The 17,815-nt window shown below is 54.5% G+C and overlaps 1 protein-coding gene across 1 annotated transcript; it reads left to right on the top strand.

Annotated features, from left to right (window-relative positions):
* Nucleotides 1-12,946: 12,946 nt before the first annotated feature.
* Nucleotides 12,947-13,686, top strand: TMEM238L (transmembrane protein 238 like). The gene has a single exon (XM_043583140.1). The coding sequence runs from the start codon at nt 13,175-13,177 to the stop codon at nt 13,412-13,414; it is 240 nt and encodes a 79-aa protein (XP_043439075.1). The 5' UTR covers nt 12,947-13,174; the 3' UTR covers nt 13,415-13,686.
* Nucleotides 13,687-17,815: the final 4,129 nt, after the last annotated feature.

The raw sequence follows: 17,815 nt of genomic DNA, 5'->3' as shown, positions 1-17,815 counted from the left end.
CGGAGCCACCAGCCAGGAAAGAAGCCAGCATTCTGAGCATCTCCTACGAGCCACGCACAAATGCAGGGGGTGGGGATGGGGGTCTCCGGCTGCTGGCACGAGGTGATGCTGTCACAACAGGGTGGCCTTGGTACCTCCCAGGCCAGGCTCTTCTGCTGAGTGCTGAGAAGGATCTAACAAGGATCTAAGTCAACAGCCAGTATCACTTTTCCAGGAAGCACAGTGGCTGAGCTCCGCGGCTTTCTGCAGGGAGAGAAGCTGGGGGCTTGCCCGCCCTTTCTCCAAAGAAAGACCCTCCTTGCTTCCTTTAAGACTAGAGTGGACTCCATGGGGCCCCTGAGTGGCTCAGCCGGTTGAGCGTCCGACTTCGGCTCAGGTCATGATCTCGCAGTTTGTGAGTTTGAGCCCCGCATCGGGCTCTGTGCTGATGGCTCAGAGCCTGGAGCCTGCTTTGGATTCTGTGTCTCCCTCTCTCTGCTCCTCCCCTGCTCACTCTCTGTCTCTCTCTCTCAAAAGAAAATAAAGACATAAAAAAAAAAAAAAAAAGACTAGAGAGGACTCCCTGGTGAGCCTTGGGACTGGTCCCTCCTTGTCCCTGCTAAACCGGTGGCTACCCATCCAGGTCCTGCTTCCTGCTCCACCCCGGATCCCTGAGCCCGTGCCCTTAGCACCCACAGGATATGGCCGGTTCTTTCCCATCCCATCGGAGGCTTCTGTCTATGCAGACTGCTGTGCATGGCTCTGGGGGCTATGGGAGCTGAGCCAGGCCCTGGCCCTGTGCTGTCTGCTCCCTCAGATCGCCAGTGGGGGGGGTTGCTGGACCCGAGGGACTGTGCTGTAGGTGCGGGAAGGAGGGGCACTCCCAATCAGGTCTCGTACCAAGGAGAAAGCTGAGCAAGGGCCACCCCCCACTGCCCAGCAGGGCTCTCCAGCATGAGCGTCAAAAGTGACAGCCAACAGTCTCTCTGGTAATCATGTTGGTCTCACCTTCCATCCATAAAGAAGCGTGGGTGCAAATAATGGCCATTTTCCTGCAGGGCCGCACGGGAAGGAGGCCTGGAAGGGGAGGGACATAGGATTCTAACTATGGTGACCGTCGTCTGACTCGCCGCCTGGCCCTTAGTCCCTCGCTTTCTCCGACCCCCTTCTCAGACACAACCTCTGGACCTGTGCCTCGGGAGTGGCCGTTAGCCCAGCATTTCAATCCCCAGAGCATGGACCACGTGCCCCCGTCAGAGACACGGCCGTGTGAGCTGTCCTGTCCTGAAATGCTGGTCTCTGTAGGTTCTTGCCTAGACCTCAACTGTCCTCACTCACACGCTTCTCCAAACGGGTTCTTTGTTCACAATGGCTTCAATTACTCTGTGTGCTGTGACTCCCCACACCTATGCCCGTATGTCTAAGTGCCTATTGGACAATGTGTTAGCTCCCTGTTGCTGCTGTGAAAACAAACAAACAAAAAACCCAAATCCAAACTTATTATGTTACCATTCTGGAAGTCCCAAGTCCAAAATGGATCTCATAGGGCTAAAATCAAGGTGTTAGGTAGGGCTGCATCCCCTCTGAAGGGCTCTAGGGGAAGATTTTGCTCCTTGCTGTAGCCAGCTTCTGGAGGCCCCCACGTCCCTTGGCTTCTGGCCCCTTCCTCTATCTTCAGACCCCTCCACCCCCCTCAGTCTGACCTGTACTTCTGACACCATTCTTCTTGGACCCTCTGGTTCCCCTCCTTCACTTGTAAGGACCCTTGTGATTACATTGGGCCCACTCGGAAAATCCAAGCTAGTCTCCCCACAGGGGGGGATCCTTGTGTTAGGTTGCTAGAGCGGCCATAACAAAGTATCACAGGCTAGGGGGCTGAGACCTCCCGACTTGGCTTGTAGATGGCTCTCTTCTCCCTGTGTCTTCCCTCTGTGTGTGTCTGTGTCCTAATTTCTTTTTTTTTTTTTAATTTTTTAATGTTTATTTATTTTCGAGACACAGAGGGAGACAGAGCATGAGTGGGGGAGGGGCAGAGAGAGAGGGAGACACAGAATCCGAAACAGGCTCCAGGCTCCGAGCTGTCAGCACAGAGCTCGACGCGGCGCTTGAACCCATGAACTGTGAGATCCTGAGCCCAGGTGCTCCCCCAATTTCTTCTTCTTATAAAGATACCAGTCAGATGGCTGGGTGGCTCAGTCGGTTAAGCATCTTACTCTTGATTTTGGCTCAGTTTGTGAGTTCAAGTCCCACGTGGGGCTCTGTGCTAAGTGTGGAGCCTACTTGGGATTCTCTCTCTCTCCCTCTTCCTCTGCCCCTCTCCCACTAGTGCTCTCTCATGGTTCATGGGTTCAAGCACGGTTTCAGGCTCTGTGCGGACAGCTCGGAGCCTGGAGCCTGCTTCGGATTCTGTCTCCCTCTCTCTCTGCCCCTCCCCTGCTCACGCTCTGTCCCTCTCTGTTTCAAAAGTAAACATGAAAAAAAATTAAAAAAAAAAAAAGACTCCAGGGCAGAGCCTCATAAAACTCAGGGAAGGAACCCCAAGTGAATAATTCTGAGCACATCGGCCGAACACTCTGCTGATGCCCATTCACTGGGAGAGGGAAGAAAGGCTCCGTGAAAGGAGCCAGCAGTGATTGATGGGCCTGGGGACAGGGTGTGTTCACTTTCGGGGCTGGCGCAGGGCGACCCGACTAATGAGCGGCGCCCAGCGTGGGTGTGAGAGAGCCCCAGTCAAGGCCAGGACAGCCCTGTTCAGGTTCATCCCAACAACAGGATGGGGGAGGGAGGCGGGAAGGCTGGGGGTGGGGGGCAGGGGCGTGGCCGCCGCAGAAGGGGCCTGCCGGATGGCATGGACGCGGGCCTGGGAAGGGCCTGGGGATGGCTCACCAGGCCCTTTCACACGTGGTCCCTGAAAGACGCCATTGTTCCCTTCATCCTTTCGACGCGACGCTATTGAGCACCTTGGGAACGCTGCACTGGGAGTCGAGGGTGGGGGGTGGACCAAACAGAGCTTCCCCCCCACCCCCACTCCCTCCTAGAGGCACACAGGCCGTGAAAAAGGCCATCGTCAAACGGACAAGCCGGTGTCAGAGAGTGATGCGGGCCACGGAGGCAGGGAGGGGAGCTTTGTGTTGAGGCCTGACAAGAAGGAGGCCACCGAGGCAAGGTTGGGGGCAGAACATTCCAGAAGAGGACGTGGGAAAGGGGGGCCGAGGAAGGAAGCCGTGTGGGTGTTGGAGAAACCATCTCTCCTCCTCCTCCCCTCCCGGCTCTCCTCCCCACCCCCACCCGGGTGTGAGTCCCACACCAACCCCCTCCGGAAGGGGACCTTGTGGGGAAGGGGCGCCATGCTGTCGGCCTGCAGCCTTGTTGGGCGGTGCCTGTCCTGCTGGTCCTTCTGCTGCTCTGGCCGCTCCCTGGCCACACACGCCCGTCCGGGACCCTCCTCCTCCTCCTGGTACCCACTCAGCCCTCCATCCCTCTGTGCTGGTCTCCCTCCCTCTGCCGTCACCCCCAGCCTCCCTGCTGCCTGCACCGCACCCCCCCCCCCACCTCCAGCTTCAGTCAATGTCACCCGAGTCGGCCACTGCTGTGGACACCTGTGCTGAGCTCCAGACAGCACGTCCCAACCCGGACAGCCCTCAACGCACACTGACCGGTGTTGGAAGAAGCCACTGTGTGTCCCCACACCGCTTCGTCCAGATCCACTTGTGTGTCAGCGGAGGGCAACCTCACCCACCAATCCCGAACCTGGGCTGGCCTCCCTCTCCCACACGCCCCACACGCAGTCTGTCTCCCAAGTACCTAGAGGCCCTTCCCTTCCCCTTCTCCCAAGTCCCAGTGCCCCTGGGTTAAGTCACCGGTGCCCCCATCAGCCTCCCTGCCTTCAGGCTCGTCCCGCTCCAATCCACTCCCCACATTCCAACCAGCTGTCTTTCTAGAAGGTGCTTCTGATCACGTCACCACTCCTGCTCCTGAACCTGCTCTCATCCTATAACAAGATGGGACTCACACTCCCTCACTTAGCTGAGTCCTTCCTGCGGAGTCACGCTCCTCCCCCAGCCTACCTACTTCCCGGCCACTCACCCCGTACCCCAGACCCACGGCTTAGTATTTCCCACGACGTCACGCCGCTGCACCTTTCCATGTGCTCCTTCCTGGGCCTACACCATTCTGATCCCCTCTTCCATCTAGCTGACTCCTACCTCAAACGCTGCCTCTTCCAGGAAGCCCTCCTTAAAGTATCCTGGGGTCACAGGCCTTGCCGATTCTCTGTGCTTTATGTGTAAGTGAGTCCTCTCTGTAGTGAGAACTCTGTGCTTGTTAAGTGTAAGGGTAGTGACAGTCCTTACAAGGGCTCTGCGTAGGAGTAATGCAGGTAAGTATTACTACTCCCATTTTACAGGTGAAGGAGCTGAAATTCAGACGTGCCCCAGGTTACAAGACGTCACGCACAGAGGGACAAGGGACCCACGGAGAAGTGTGTTTCGGCCCCCACTCCCATCCTATCCCTGTTCCGTCTCCAGCAAGCAAAAGCAGCCATTGGCTTGGTGAGGACAGTGCTCTTAGGGCCTGGGAAGAGATATTCCACAATTCTTCGTGGGTTCAAGAGAGCAGGTCCCAAAGAACCCAGTGCAAGGCCACGGAGGCCAAGTGTCCTGAGCCCTGGGCCTCGTGCCCAGGAGCTGGCATGGATGCCCAGGGAAGCTGAGGACCAACCCCTGGCTGTGTGGGGAGCAGCCTGCTCTGTAGACAGCACCACAGATGGGTCTGAGCAGAGACGCTGGTCTCCTTCTGTTCCCCGCCCTTCCCTCCTTCTGTGTTGTGCATGTGAACATTTGTTCAGAGGGCGGGCCTCGTGTTAAGCGTTCTTATCACTCACTCGTTAATTTTTATTAATTAACCCAACTCACTCATTAATTTTTATTAATTACTTAATAATTTATTGTTTTTATTAATTAATATACGACTGAGCTCTTCTAAATCCTTAAGGAAACATTCTTTGGCCACTATAACTGAAATTCTGAAATCTCAGTGGGATTTTCCATATCCCCACTGTAGAGGAATGCTCTGTTTTGTTTTCAAATCGTCCGGGTTAGCGCATTAGCCCGCCTGCTGGATTTCCCCCAGCTCTCCAGAGACCCTCCCCTCCAGGCTGGCACCTCAGATCCCTGAAAGCTAGGCTCTTCAGGGTCCTGGGCATTTTGCTTCTTCCCGTAGACTCTCCATTATCTGTCTCCCAGTTCGCATTCATCCTACAGGTAAAAAAAAAAAAAAAAAAAAAAAAAAAAAATTCGCGTGCCGATTTCCTCTGCCTGGGCTCAGAAGGGTCAAAGCACTTGCTCAACACCCCCCTCCCCCAGCCCACCTGCCTGCAGCCCCAGCTGCCGAGTGCTCAGGAGGACAACAAGCAGGTGTGTGGCACAAGGGAGGGGAAGATGAGGCCATTTGGAGGGGGAGGATGGGGAGAGGGAGGGATGAGGATCCCCCCTGCTGATTGAGCCCTGGGAAGGTATGTGAGCCGACTTGATCTTTCAAAGGCATTCAACACAACTGGCCACTCTGTTCTCTTTGAAACGTCTTCTTCCTTTGGATTCAAGTTAGAACCAGCCCGTGGTTTCTTCCCACCTCTCTAGGCATTCTTTTCCTGTCTCCTTAGCTGGCTAGTTCTACTCCACCCAGCCATGAAATGGGGGAGATCGTCGAGACCCGGCCCGCGTCTTCTCGAACTGTGCGAGATCTCAAGGAGACGAGCAATCTCCTCCCCACCACCAGTTTGCCGCGGACCCACAAGCCCATGTGCGTAGCCCAGAGCTCCAGTCCCCAGCCGGCGTATCATGGCTTCTCAGCCACCCCAGCCCCTCTTCCGGTGTAGCTCATCACCGGAGGCACCTCGGGCATCCAGCTGTACAACACAGAAACCTGGTTGGTATTCAGCAGTGGCCCCCTCGCTTTCCCGCATCCATCCCCACATTGAATGTGTCGTCACGTCCTGTTGATTTCACCTCCCGGTTATCTCTCATATCCACTTCTTCTCATTCCTACTGTCACCAACCCCACCTCTTCCCTGCTCGCTGCTTGCCAGGTGCCCATTCTTGGCCCCCTCCGTACTGCTCTCCCCACGGTAGCGGGAACCCTCTTTTAAAAATATGGATCCCTTCACCTTCTCCTCAGGACGCTCCAACGGGTCCCCGATGCTCTTGGGAAGAAGACGTTAACATGGCCCTTTATTTCCTCTTGCTCACTTAGCACTGATTTTGCAACTAAAGATGCATCGGCAGCTCAAGAGAGCTGAGCCCGATTCCCAGCAGAGCGCAGAAGTGGATGGGCAGGCCCGAGGCTCTGGCCCTGGGGCTCACCCAAGCAGAGTCCCTGGAGCTTGGTTCGGGACCTGGCTGGGAGAGAAAGGGGGTCACAGACAACCGAGCCCCGTACGGCTTAACCCTGGAGCCCTGCAAACAGGCTTTGCAGCTCATTGTTCCCAGGGCAGACAAGTCACGGCAAGAAAAATGCTAAACAGAAAAATGGATTCTGGCACCAAACCCAGCAGATACCCTGGTGGCGATGTCTGAGGATCCACAGCTCTGACATCTCTGACTACGTGCCCAGCAGTTAACTCAGAGCTGAGTGCCAGCAGAAATAGACAACAAAACTAAACGGGTGTGGGCAGCAACCAAGTAGGAGTGCAGTACACCATTTTCCCTGCCTGATAAGGCTTCAAGGTATTCCCGTGGAGACGCTTTATTCTGGGAGGGGGGCTGCAGGAGCACTGCCTGCTTAGAAATGGGGAGGTGGGGGACGAAAGATAGGATCCAGGAGGAGCTGTAGCAACTCTGGTGAGACACTCAGCTTTCCCAAGAGCAGAGAGTCCTGGGAGTTATGAAAGGGACCATTCAATAAACACTGGGTGTTAGTTACAAGGAGGCGAGCTGCTCCCTGGCCAGGAAAGGTGTCCAGCCTATGAATGAGGACCATGGAGAACTAGACAAACGACCTCCACAAGTGTACCAGGTACTATTATAAAAGCAACTATCAAGTCAAATAGGAACCTACTTCTCACCCATGAGGATGGCTATTATCAAAACAACAATGACAAAAATAAGCAAAACGGAAGACAACAAGTGTTGGAGAGAATGTGGAGACCGGAGCCCTTCCGCACCGCTCGCGAGAATGGAAAATGGTGCAGCCATGGCGGAGAACGGTATGCTGGGTCCTTAAAAAAACTCAACATAGAGCCATCGAATTAATCCAGCAATTTCACTTTTAGGTAGGCACGCACCCCAAAGAACTGAAATCAGGGATTCATCGTACGGGTATCTGTGCACTCATGTTCACGGCAGGATTATTCACGATAGGCACAAAGTGGAAGCATCTCAGGCATCCAGTGACAGGTGGATGGATCCACAAAATGACCTATTACTCAGTCTTTAAAAGGAAGGAAGTTCTGACGCATGCTCTGATGGGGATGAAACCTGAGGACCTCATGCTGAGCCAAATAAGCCAGTTACAAGCGGACAAATACTGCTGATTCCACTCCTAACAGAGGAATCAAATTTTTAGAGTCAGAAAGTAGAAGGGCGGGGGCAGGGGCCGGGGTGGGGTGGGGGGGCTGGTGGAAAAGAGGGATGGGAAGTCCGTGTTCCCTGGGGACACAGTTTCATTTGGAGAGATGAAAACGTTCTGGAGACGCACAGCAGCGCGAATGTACCTAAAGCCGCTGAGCCACACAGTTAAAAAACAGTTGAAATGCTAAATTGGGGTTGTGCATATTTTGCTATAATTAAACGTTTGAGAATAAACTTTAAAGATTAAATGGGAATGAGAAAGAAACAAACTTGATTCTCCAGGATGTTGGGGAGAGAGCCGGCCTGGGGACTGGGGGCAGAAAGAGAGGGAGGGGGGATATTTGCATTTAGAGGTCTGGATGGGAATGATGAGGGCTTAGATCAGGCCGGTGGGGAAGAAGACAGGAAGACCAGGGCAGAGAGCTGGAATGTTTGCTGAGCCTGTGGGTAGCAGCTAGATGGATTCTGGAAGGCCAGGATGTTCACTCCGGGGAAGTCTCTCAAGCCTCCTTAACAGAGGAAGAATGAAGAGCTGTGAAAATTGTCAGACACTCCTCAGGTAAGCACCAACGTATTTCTGAAAATGCCGACCCTGAGAAAAAGCGAGAGCCTGTAAAGACTGATTGGAGACCGATTGATCAGTGTCAATGCTTTTCCAAATTCTAGCCCCGTACCCCCAGGGGCACATGAAACACATTTAGCTGGCACACAGGTTCACTTCAAAAGGCATAGCCATTTTAATTCTCATCCGGTCCTTTATAGGATTTCCAAGGACAAAACCTCTCCGCGACACGGTGCAAATATCGCCTCTGAAATATGTGAACTTCAGGCCTTTATTTGACAAAGAAAGTATAGGCCTTGGGTTCAGCACCTTCAACTTGCAACAGCGGCTAGTTCAGGCGTTGATGAGTCTGGCCCACCGCCTGGTTTTATAAATAAAGTTTTATCGGAACACAGCCACACCATTCATTCTGCTACTATGGCAGAACTGAGTGGCTCTAACAGAGACCTTACGGCCCGCAAAGTCTAAAATGTTTAATAATCTGGCCCATTACAGAAAAAGTTTGAGGACCTCTGGTCTAGTTGAATTACAGTGTTTTGTTTTCAGAGTGTATATTCTAAAATACTTGCTGTCTATTCCAAGTAAGTTTTCCACTGATGGTGACAATAATTCATTGAAGTTAAAAAAATCATTAACAAGGTTTTAAGAAAATCATTAACAAGATACAGTAAAATGAACAAATCCATGTAGTGACACATTAACACATTAATATGATTTTCTATAACAAATGACAGAAGCAGACCGCAGCTGTGGCCAAATCCTGGGCATAGCACGTGGATGCCAAGGGCTTGAGAAATGCCGGATTAGGCCAGTGGGCAATGTGGACAGATGTGAGAATGGGGCAGATAAAGAGACTGGGGACCGGAAGAGCATTTCATGAGAATAAGGGGTCCCCATCAAGGTCGCATCTGTAGCTGTAAGGATGGAGAGAGGGCTCAGGGTGTCCTAACTGGACCCACTGGGTATCAGGCGAGTCAGGAGAACAGGGGAAGCCAAGCTCGATCAAGGGGAGAAATGCTAGAGCAGGACAGTCAGTGTGGGTCCCTTCCAACCTGGGGTTTTCCCTACAGAAGCATCATCGTGGCGGAAGGAAGGCAAAGATGTCCTGACAACCGCAATGGTAACACTTGTCAACGTCACCGTGTGCAGGTACTAAGCACACTTTACAACTGTGAACTCATGTAATCTCTCCAGTAACCCTGTGGGACAAGGGATCATTTTACAATGAGGAGATTGAGGCACAGAGAGGGCACGTGACTTGCCCGAGGTCACACAGCGCGTGAGTGGCACAGGCTGGCGTGGCTATGCCCGCCCAACATCTGAGCCCTGACACTCGGGTGGTGACTGCGCCTCGGTCATTCAGATTGTCATGCCCCGGCAACTGACTCTGTGTCAGCTGAGCCTGCCAGGCTGGCCTGTCCCTGGTCCCTCGGTTCTCAGCCTGCCCTTGAGCATCCAGGTCATGCGAGCACTGTCATCCTGGTGACATCACAGGGAGAGGACAGATCGTGATGACTTTCCACGGGAGCGACAAGGTGTCAGTTGCCAAGAGGAGGCATATCTGTCCTCGGAGAGGACAAACCTCTCTGAGCCACAGAGGCAGCGACAGACCCCACAGCCCGAGAAGTCTCAGAAGAGAGGGGGCCGAGGGGGCATCAGGGACCAAATCTGGAAGCCACAGGCCAGGAGCGGGGCCCGTGGACATGCCCCACACACTGTGTTTGTGCTTCGGAAGGCACACAGATGTCCGTTTGTCTCCTTGCGTTGTCTCCTAACTCTTCACACTGTGTGTATCAGTCTCAGAGGTGCCTGGGGGGGCTCCGTCGGTTAAGCGTCCGACTTTGGCTCGGGTCATGATCTCACGGTTCGTGGGATCGAGCCCCGTGTCAGACTTCGCGCTGACAGTGCGGAGCCTGCTGGGGATTCTCTCTCCATGTCTCTCTGCCTCTCTTTCAAAATAAATAAACTTAAAAAGAAAAAAAAAGATGGGGTCAAACGACAGTAGAGTAGACCCCTCATCCAACATAACTGGTATCCTTATAAAAAGGGGAAATTTGGACACAGAGACAAGCACACAAAGAGAATGACGCTCACATAGGATGGTGATGCACCTGTAAGCCAAGGAAAGCCCAACGCTGCCAGGAAACCCCCAGAAGCAAGGCGAGGGGCAGGGAACAGATTCTCCCTCACAGCCCTTAGAGGGAGCCCACCCTGATGACGCCCAGAGCTCAGACTTCCCTCCTCTAGAAGTTTCTGTGGTTGAAGCCCCCACGTTGGCGTTCTGGGCCACCCAGGGACCTCACACAGCTATTTCCTACGGTGGCCACTACACCTGATGAGGGAACAGGGCCGGGAAGCTCTGTTAAAAGCGAGCACCGCAGACAGGGCTATGTCAATCAAGTCAAGTGAACGTTCCTGCTGGTGACCCGCCCCTGCTCTGGGCTGTGCCTGGCACTCTCAGTGTCCCCAGGGCCAGCCACGCCCTCCTTCCCCCTCCTATTCCCACCTCTTCTTTGAGCGGCCCCACTCAGAGGGCTCCCTTGTCACCTGGCTTTCCACCAGCCATCCCAGTCTGTCCCAGCTGTGTAAACATCTAGAGGGCCTGGCACATGGGCGGAGCAGAGACGCGGAGGTGGGCGGTGCCCAGGGCTCTCGCGACCTGGGTGGTCCCCCGGCCCCCCACCCCCCGCCGCCCCGCCCCGCCCCGTTTAGCCCCGCGGAAGAACGGCCACGTGTTGGCCGCAGGACAGGGTGCGCAACGCGGCCCCTTTCCCTAAGACGGAAGAGGGGTGTTTACGGTTCTGGAGGATAAATGCTAAGTGACGTGTGCTGGTTAGCTCTGGACACGAAATTGCGAGTGGTTTTGATTCGATTTTGTTCCTTTTGCTGGGGAATGTGTCAGAGTCTGTTCAGCTGGATGTGTGTGTGTGTGTGTGTGTGTGTGTGTGTGTGTGTGTGCGAAAACAGTAGAAATAAACATGGTGAGAAGACCTGGGGTGCTGAGCTGGGGCTGAGTGGCAAAGTGGTCACCAGCTTCTCTCTGACCTGTCACCCGAAGTCAGACAGGATTACGGTGACCAACCACCTGATGGCCCGGGACTCAAGAGACTCTCGGGCACATAAAAGTCTTCATGGTAAAATCGTTCGCAGGCTCACGGGACTCCTCTGCAAAGGCACCCGGGAGCCTGCGGACAGCCAGACCTGCACACATGCACCCGGGGTTCCACGGCACAGACTCTTGGCCTGCCCCCCACAGGGCATTGCCGTCCGCCCACCGTTCTTCCCGAGACACTCTCCCGGTCGGAGCTGGAGGCAGCAGATGGGAGGGCTGTCAGCCTCTCCAGCACTGGAGGTGCTCCTGTGTGGATACCTAACTGCCTCTGAGCATATATCCAGAAAAGGAGGGGCACCTGGGTGGCTCAGTCGGTTGAGCGGCCGGCTTCAGCTCAGGTCATGATCTCACGGTCTGTGAGTTCGAGCCCCACGTCGGGCTCTGTGCTGACAGCTCAGAGCCTGGAGCCTGTTTCAGACTCTGTGTCTCCCTCTCTCTGACCCTCCCCCATTCATGCTCTGTCTCTCTCTGTCTCAAAAATAAACGTTAAAAAAAAAATTAAAAGGGGCGCCTGGGTGGCGCAGTCAGTTAAGTGTCCGACTTCAGCCAGGTCACGATCTCGCGGTACGGGAGTTCGAGCCCCGCGTCGGGCTCTGGGCTGATGGCTCAGAGCCTGGAGCCTGTTTCTGATTCTGTGTCTCCCTCTCTCTCTGCCCCTCCCCCGTTCATGCTCTGTCTCTCTCTGTCCCAAAAATAAATAAACGTTGAAAAAAAAAATTAAAAAAAAAAAAATTAAAAAAAAAAAAAAGAAAAGGAGACAGACACCGGGGGGGGGGGGGGGGGGGAGTAGCCTCAGCTACTTCTCACTTGGAGATGCTCCAGATCAGCTACTTGGCCTGAGTCAAGTCTCCTGGAGCTTTGGATCCTAAAATCTGTAACACATTAATTCTCCCCCCGCCCAGGACCTTTTTTCTGGAAGTTTCTCACTCCTCCTGGCCTATTTCACACTAGGGAACAAAGTCAGAGCTGTCTATTCATTCTCATCGACCAGAGAAGGCAGGAGAAAGAGTGGAAATTATTTCTTCCACTATGCCTGGGGGAAACCGAGTCCCAGAGACGTCTGGTGTGTAGGCCAAGGTCCCGCAGTGAACCAGGGACAGAGGGGAGGCCGCACACCCTGTGAGCAGCCACAGTGACACGGCTACATCACCCCTCGGGGATGTGAGTGAGCAGTGTCCGCGGGACATAAGGCAAACCTCGAGTCAGTCTGGAAAAGATGCAGAGAACCAGACAGATATTTCTCGACTTCTGTCGCCTTTTGGCTCACGCCCGATGCACCACAGCCAGAGGCCAGAAGTCCCCCTGCCCCGCCCACTCTGCCCCATCCGTGTATCCTCCCAGGTCCCCAGGTCTTCAGAATGGAGACATCCACGAGGCACATCCACCTTCTCTGGGTCCCTATTTGGTCCCTAGAACTGACAGATTCTTACCGCACCATTTCAAACTCTACGTATGTCAACAGAGTCTCTTCTGCATCTTTTACTTAAAACCTCCCTCTGCACCAGGAAGAGGAGGGCGGACGGGTGAGGGGAACGAAACCCCACCACCACCACAGGGCTCAGAAACCTGCCAGGACTTGCCAGGAACTCGAGAGGCACGGGACGAGGCACGGGACAGCCCCCCTCTTGGACACCGAAAATCCCTCCCGGGGCACCTGACCCCTCCCCGGCCACGTAACCCAGCGCTGACCAGTCCCATTAGCACTGATGTCAGTGTGTTTTGGCCCGGACCAGTCCTGAGTCACGAAGCAGTTAAGGAATAGCCTGCCCCACTGGCTGCCGTGCTCATAAAGCTGGATCCGCATGTACTTCCTTGTGGCTCCAGACAGCCTGACGTCTCCCTCGTTCGCTCACACCCAGCGGCCAGCCGGTGCGGGCGGCAGGAGGCAGAACCGCCACCCTCCCATGCAAATCAGCCCCAGGGGTGCAGCCGGGTTTCTCCCGCTGCTGCAGGGCAATGCTCCTGGGGAGGCGCTGGGGAAGATGCAACCTGGGGCGCTGTGTACTCTTCCTTGTGCTGGCCCTGCTGCTCGACGCCGTGGGCCTGGTCCTTCTGCTGCTGGGCGTCTTCGCCTCCCTCGATTACTGGGACTTCTTGGTCTACACGGGGGCCCTGACCCTGGTGTTCAGCCTGCTCTTCTGGATCACCTGGTATTCCCTCAACATCGAGGTACCTCTTGAGAAGCTGGACTTGTAGTTTGGCCGTGGGCACAGGAGGAGGGACGCAGGCTCCACAGGCAGCTGGCCGTGAACCTGGGGCTGCTGCGCGGCCAGAGGGGTAGGGGCGTGTTTCCACTCCCACCCAGAACGCCCCACGGGGGAGCAGGTGAGTGCACATGAGGCCCGCCTGGCGGGGTGGCTGGAGAGGCTGAGAAGGAACTGGAAGCCTGCACCCCGGCTGGGGGCTCTGCCTACCTGGGTGGGCACCTGTGGTGGCCACAGGCTGTCCTCTCCCCCTCCGGGGCCCGTCGTCCTTATGGAGACTACAAAGAGGGTCTCCACGGCCCCCTCCATTTCTGAGATGCCAAGAGTGGTCCCGCCATGCAGAACAGGAAGTTATTCCGTCAGCTCAGAACTTTGGAGAGGAGAGCCCATCTTGATTGTCTGTTGGAAGACCAGCCGGCTGCAGGGGGAGAGGGGGTCTAGCACTGGGAGAGAATGGAAAGCTCTCCAGTGGCCATGTGTGTCCTAGCACTGATGGAGTGGTGGCGGGGAACCACCCAGAATGGCCCTTCTCCCTCCCTTCCTGCCTGTACCTGCAGGTGGGACACACACCACAGTGGGGAGGACCTGCCTCCACATCCTCCCTCGGGGCACCTGCCTCCTCTTTCAGCAGCGCCCCCCCCTCCCTCCTCACACACACTCCCATGCGGCCACCCCCATCCTTCACTCCCACCCCCACCCGGCCACGGCTGGCCTGGGAGCCTCAGTGGTCAGGAGAACATGGCGGACCATTTCGTCCACCGAGCTGCACTTTCCAGCTGGGCCAGCTGCTTGGTTGACCGCATGTGACCAAGGAGGCAGATCATCGTTAAAGATGTTTCACAGGGACGTGAAGCACCAAGGATAGAGCCGGTCTGGCCCCCGTGACCCTGAATTACGGGCAGCTCTCCCCCAGGGGACTGGAAGGGGAGCCGTGGTTGGGATAACAATCATCATCCCCCCGCCCCCGGTGGCCAGGAAACTGGCACAGCCGGGCACTCCCTTCCAGCGCTGGGTGTAAGGATAAAGGTCATTGCTGGGTTGGAAGGAGGAAATGATAATCCTGCCTCTTCTGGGGGATTCCATCTGACCTTTGGAACCAAGAGACCAGAGCAGCCGTTTGAAGAGGTTTCGGGGAGGGTAGCCTAAACCTGGTCCTGGCAGATGAAAGGAAGGAAAAGAGATGGGAAGTCCGAGTGCCTGGGTCCTGCTCTGAGTGCCACCGCTCAATCACTGGGTGACAGTGGACAGGCTGCATTGGGTAGTAGCCTCATCTATAAAATGAGGACAACATGACCTGCCCTTGTGGTTGCAATGGCCAAAAAAAGAGGTAAGGCACAAGAAGGCTTTTTGCACACAATGTGGTTTTTACAAATGTCCTATGCCCTTACTAAACACATAGGAGAGGGTAAGCAAACTGATCCAGGCTCCCAACTGAGAGGTGGGGGTACTGAGAGGACTTGGGGTACCTCAAACTGGCAGTGAAGGGGTTAGTTTACACATTGCATCATGGAACTTCGAAGCAAGAAGGAACCCCTAATGTGTTTGCTCATTCCCAAAGACACGCCGGGCCCTGTGCGAGGCACTGGGGATGGCCTGAAGGATAAGATACACAAGGTCTTGACCCTCGAGGAGTTTCCCATCAAGGGAGACGTAGATAGTAACCAAATAGTCCCACTAATGGAGGTATGATAACAGAGTCAGGTGAAGACTGGGAAGAGAAGGAATATCACTTCACGGGAGTGGTCAACAGAGACGCTGACCCAGAAAGTGGAGTCTCTCAGGAAGAGGTAATGGCTTGAGCAAAGGTCCTGGGATACCAGGAAATAAAAAGACGGCAGGGAGACTGAAGGGCAGAGGGGGCAGGTGCAGGAGGAGGTTAGGGTCCTGCCTGCAGTAGCAGAGGCCGGGCCAGGCAAAGCCTTGAAGGCCATCCTAAGGACTTGGATCATTATCTTAAGAAGAATAAGAAGTTATTAAGGAGATGTGAGCAGGGCTGGGAGCTTGACATAATTGGATCTATGTTTCCAAAAGACTACCCTGGCCATGGCATGGATGATGATGTTGGTGATGGTGATGGTGAGGATGATGGTCACCAGTTCAAGCTCATCTGGGGAGTGAAATCACTTACCCAAACCACAAGGGGTCCCCAGTGTGAGGCTCCTTGCCCTTTACATCCTCTCCGCATTGAATAGAAAGAAGTCCAGCAGACCAATGATGAAGAGCATGGGCCAAGACCCAGGCCGTGTGGTTTGAATCCAGTTTCATTCCTTACCTGCTCTGTTTGTGACCCGGCGCGAGCCACATCACACCCCCATGCCCTACTTTCCAAATCTGTAAAATGTAGATGATGTCAAGGACAGCAGCCCCAGCTTCAGAGAGGATGGTAAGATTAGCCCTGCCTCATGACGATTAGGTTAAGTGGGCTAATGTGTGGACGGCGCTCCAGGAGTGACGATTAAAGCCAGCAACGGACATTCCGTCACGACACTGGCGGCCGGTGCATGGCAGAGGGGTAAGACCTTCCTCCGAGATAGACATACTTGAGGTGTTGCGATCAATTCTTTTTTTTTTTTTAATTCTTTTAGTGTTTATTTTTGAGAGAGAGAAAGAGAGCATAAGCAGGGGAAGGGCAGAGAGAGAGGGAAACAGAATCCGAAGCAGGCTCCAGGTTCTGAGCTGTCAGCACAGAGCCCTACGTGGGGCTCGAACTCATGAACTGTGAGCTCATGACCTGAGCCAAAGTCGGACACTTACCCAACTGAGCCACCCGAGCACCCGTGTTATGATCAATTCTTAAGACGGTGTATGTCATTAAAGATTTTTCAGTAGTTATGTGAGAAAGCCGTCCCAGAACACGAGACTTTTGTCCAGGCTCAAAGGGACTTAAATGCTTGAGATCCACTGTACTTTCCACTAAACAGTCATGCAAATGTCTTCTTTTCAGTTCCCAAACTGCCATGTTCTGTGGGACCCTCAAAGCCAGTGTCCCTTGGTCCCTCCATCCCCTGCAATGCCTAGGGCTGGCCCAGAGTGACCAACCAGTGCGGGCTAGGGCTGCTCAGGGAGGCTGCTCACTTATGGAGCTGCCCCCCGCCCCATGACCTTGGGCACATCCCATTACTTCCCTTTAGAGTAGGAGATTTGGGACCCATGGCAGGTTTGAACGGGGGTCCGAGTAGCCCCCTCAGGGGCTGGAGTGGGTGGACAGCAAGCAGGCAGGACTCGTGCAGCCCTACCTGCCACACACATACCTCTAGAATAGTGGGGTTTCCACAGTTTTGTCTACTGAACTTTCACGGAAGGCTTCCTGTGAACACGGGTTCTGATGCTAAAACGTACTTCTTCTTTTTTAAAAACTTTTTAATGTATATTTACTTTTGAGAGAGAGAGAGAGAGAGAGAGAGAGAGAGAGAGAGAGAGCATGAGTAGGAGAGGGACAGAGAGAGAGGGAGACAGAGAATCCAGGCAGGCTCCAGGCTCTGAGCTGTCAGCACAAAGCCCAATGCGGAGCTCGAACCCAAGAACCATGAGATCATGACCTGAGCTGAAGCAGGACGCCCAATCAAGGGAGCCACCCGGATGCCCCAACTAAAACGTTATTTCAGAAAATGACTCATCCCAATCCCCTTACATTCTATGACCTTTGGCCCGGGCACAATGTCCAACCATATTCATGATTGATGGGCAGTTCTCCAATTCTCAGAATGGAGTAAAAGAGCACGGACCCCTTTAATTCAGAACCCGAATGTGCCATTCCAAGCTTGTCCTTGGACACTCCCCCCACCCGCCGCCTCCCGAGATAAGCGGGTCCCACCCCTGGCGTGAGGTCTGGTATGGAACTCAGGGCAGGACAGGACAGGCTTGGCTGTCCCTCGAGCCCTGAGCCTGTGGCTTCCGTGGTTCTCCAGAGACCAGAGGGCAACCTGGGCCACTAAACCTCAAAGGTCAACCCTCCCCTCCACCCCCACAGGAGTTTCAGAACGAGTGTCTTGTTTTTATAGCCCAACTGCGTGTCAAGGGAGACAACCCGCCATTTGATTTTATCACTCAGTCGCCATATTCTCCTGAGATATGCCTACTCCGCATTTCACTTGCTCGGCATTTCTTGTAGAAAGAGATAAGCCCCCAGGCAAAGTCAGGTGAGGATTCTTGTCCTTTTCCAGGAGGGTGCATGACTACACCACCCCCAAACACACACACACACACACGCACACACACCCTCACACCTGCTACACACACCCCAGAAACACACACTGGCAACAATCAAAGCCCAAGAGCATGCAAGGCTCACAGCTCTGAGCCCAGGAGAGTGAAACCTGTCCTTCACCATCAACTTTTTCTAACTTTCCACCCACAGAGAGGCGGGTGGACTGGCCAAATCAGCTGGGAGTAC

Source organism: Prionailurus bengalensis, chromosome E1 (assembly GCF_016509475.1).
Source record: "Prionailurus bengalensis isolate Pbe53 chromosome E1, Fcat_Pben_1.1_paternal_pri, whole genome shotgun sequence".
Lineage (NCBI taxonomy): Eukaryota > Metazoa > Chordata > Mammalia > Carnivora > Felidae > Prionailurus > Prionailurus bengalensis.
The sequence above is the reverse complement of the archived record's forward strand: the minus strand, read 5'-3'. Positions and strand labels throughout refer to the sequence as shown.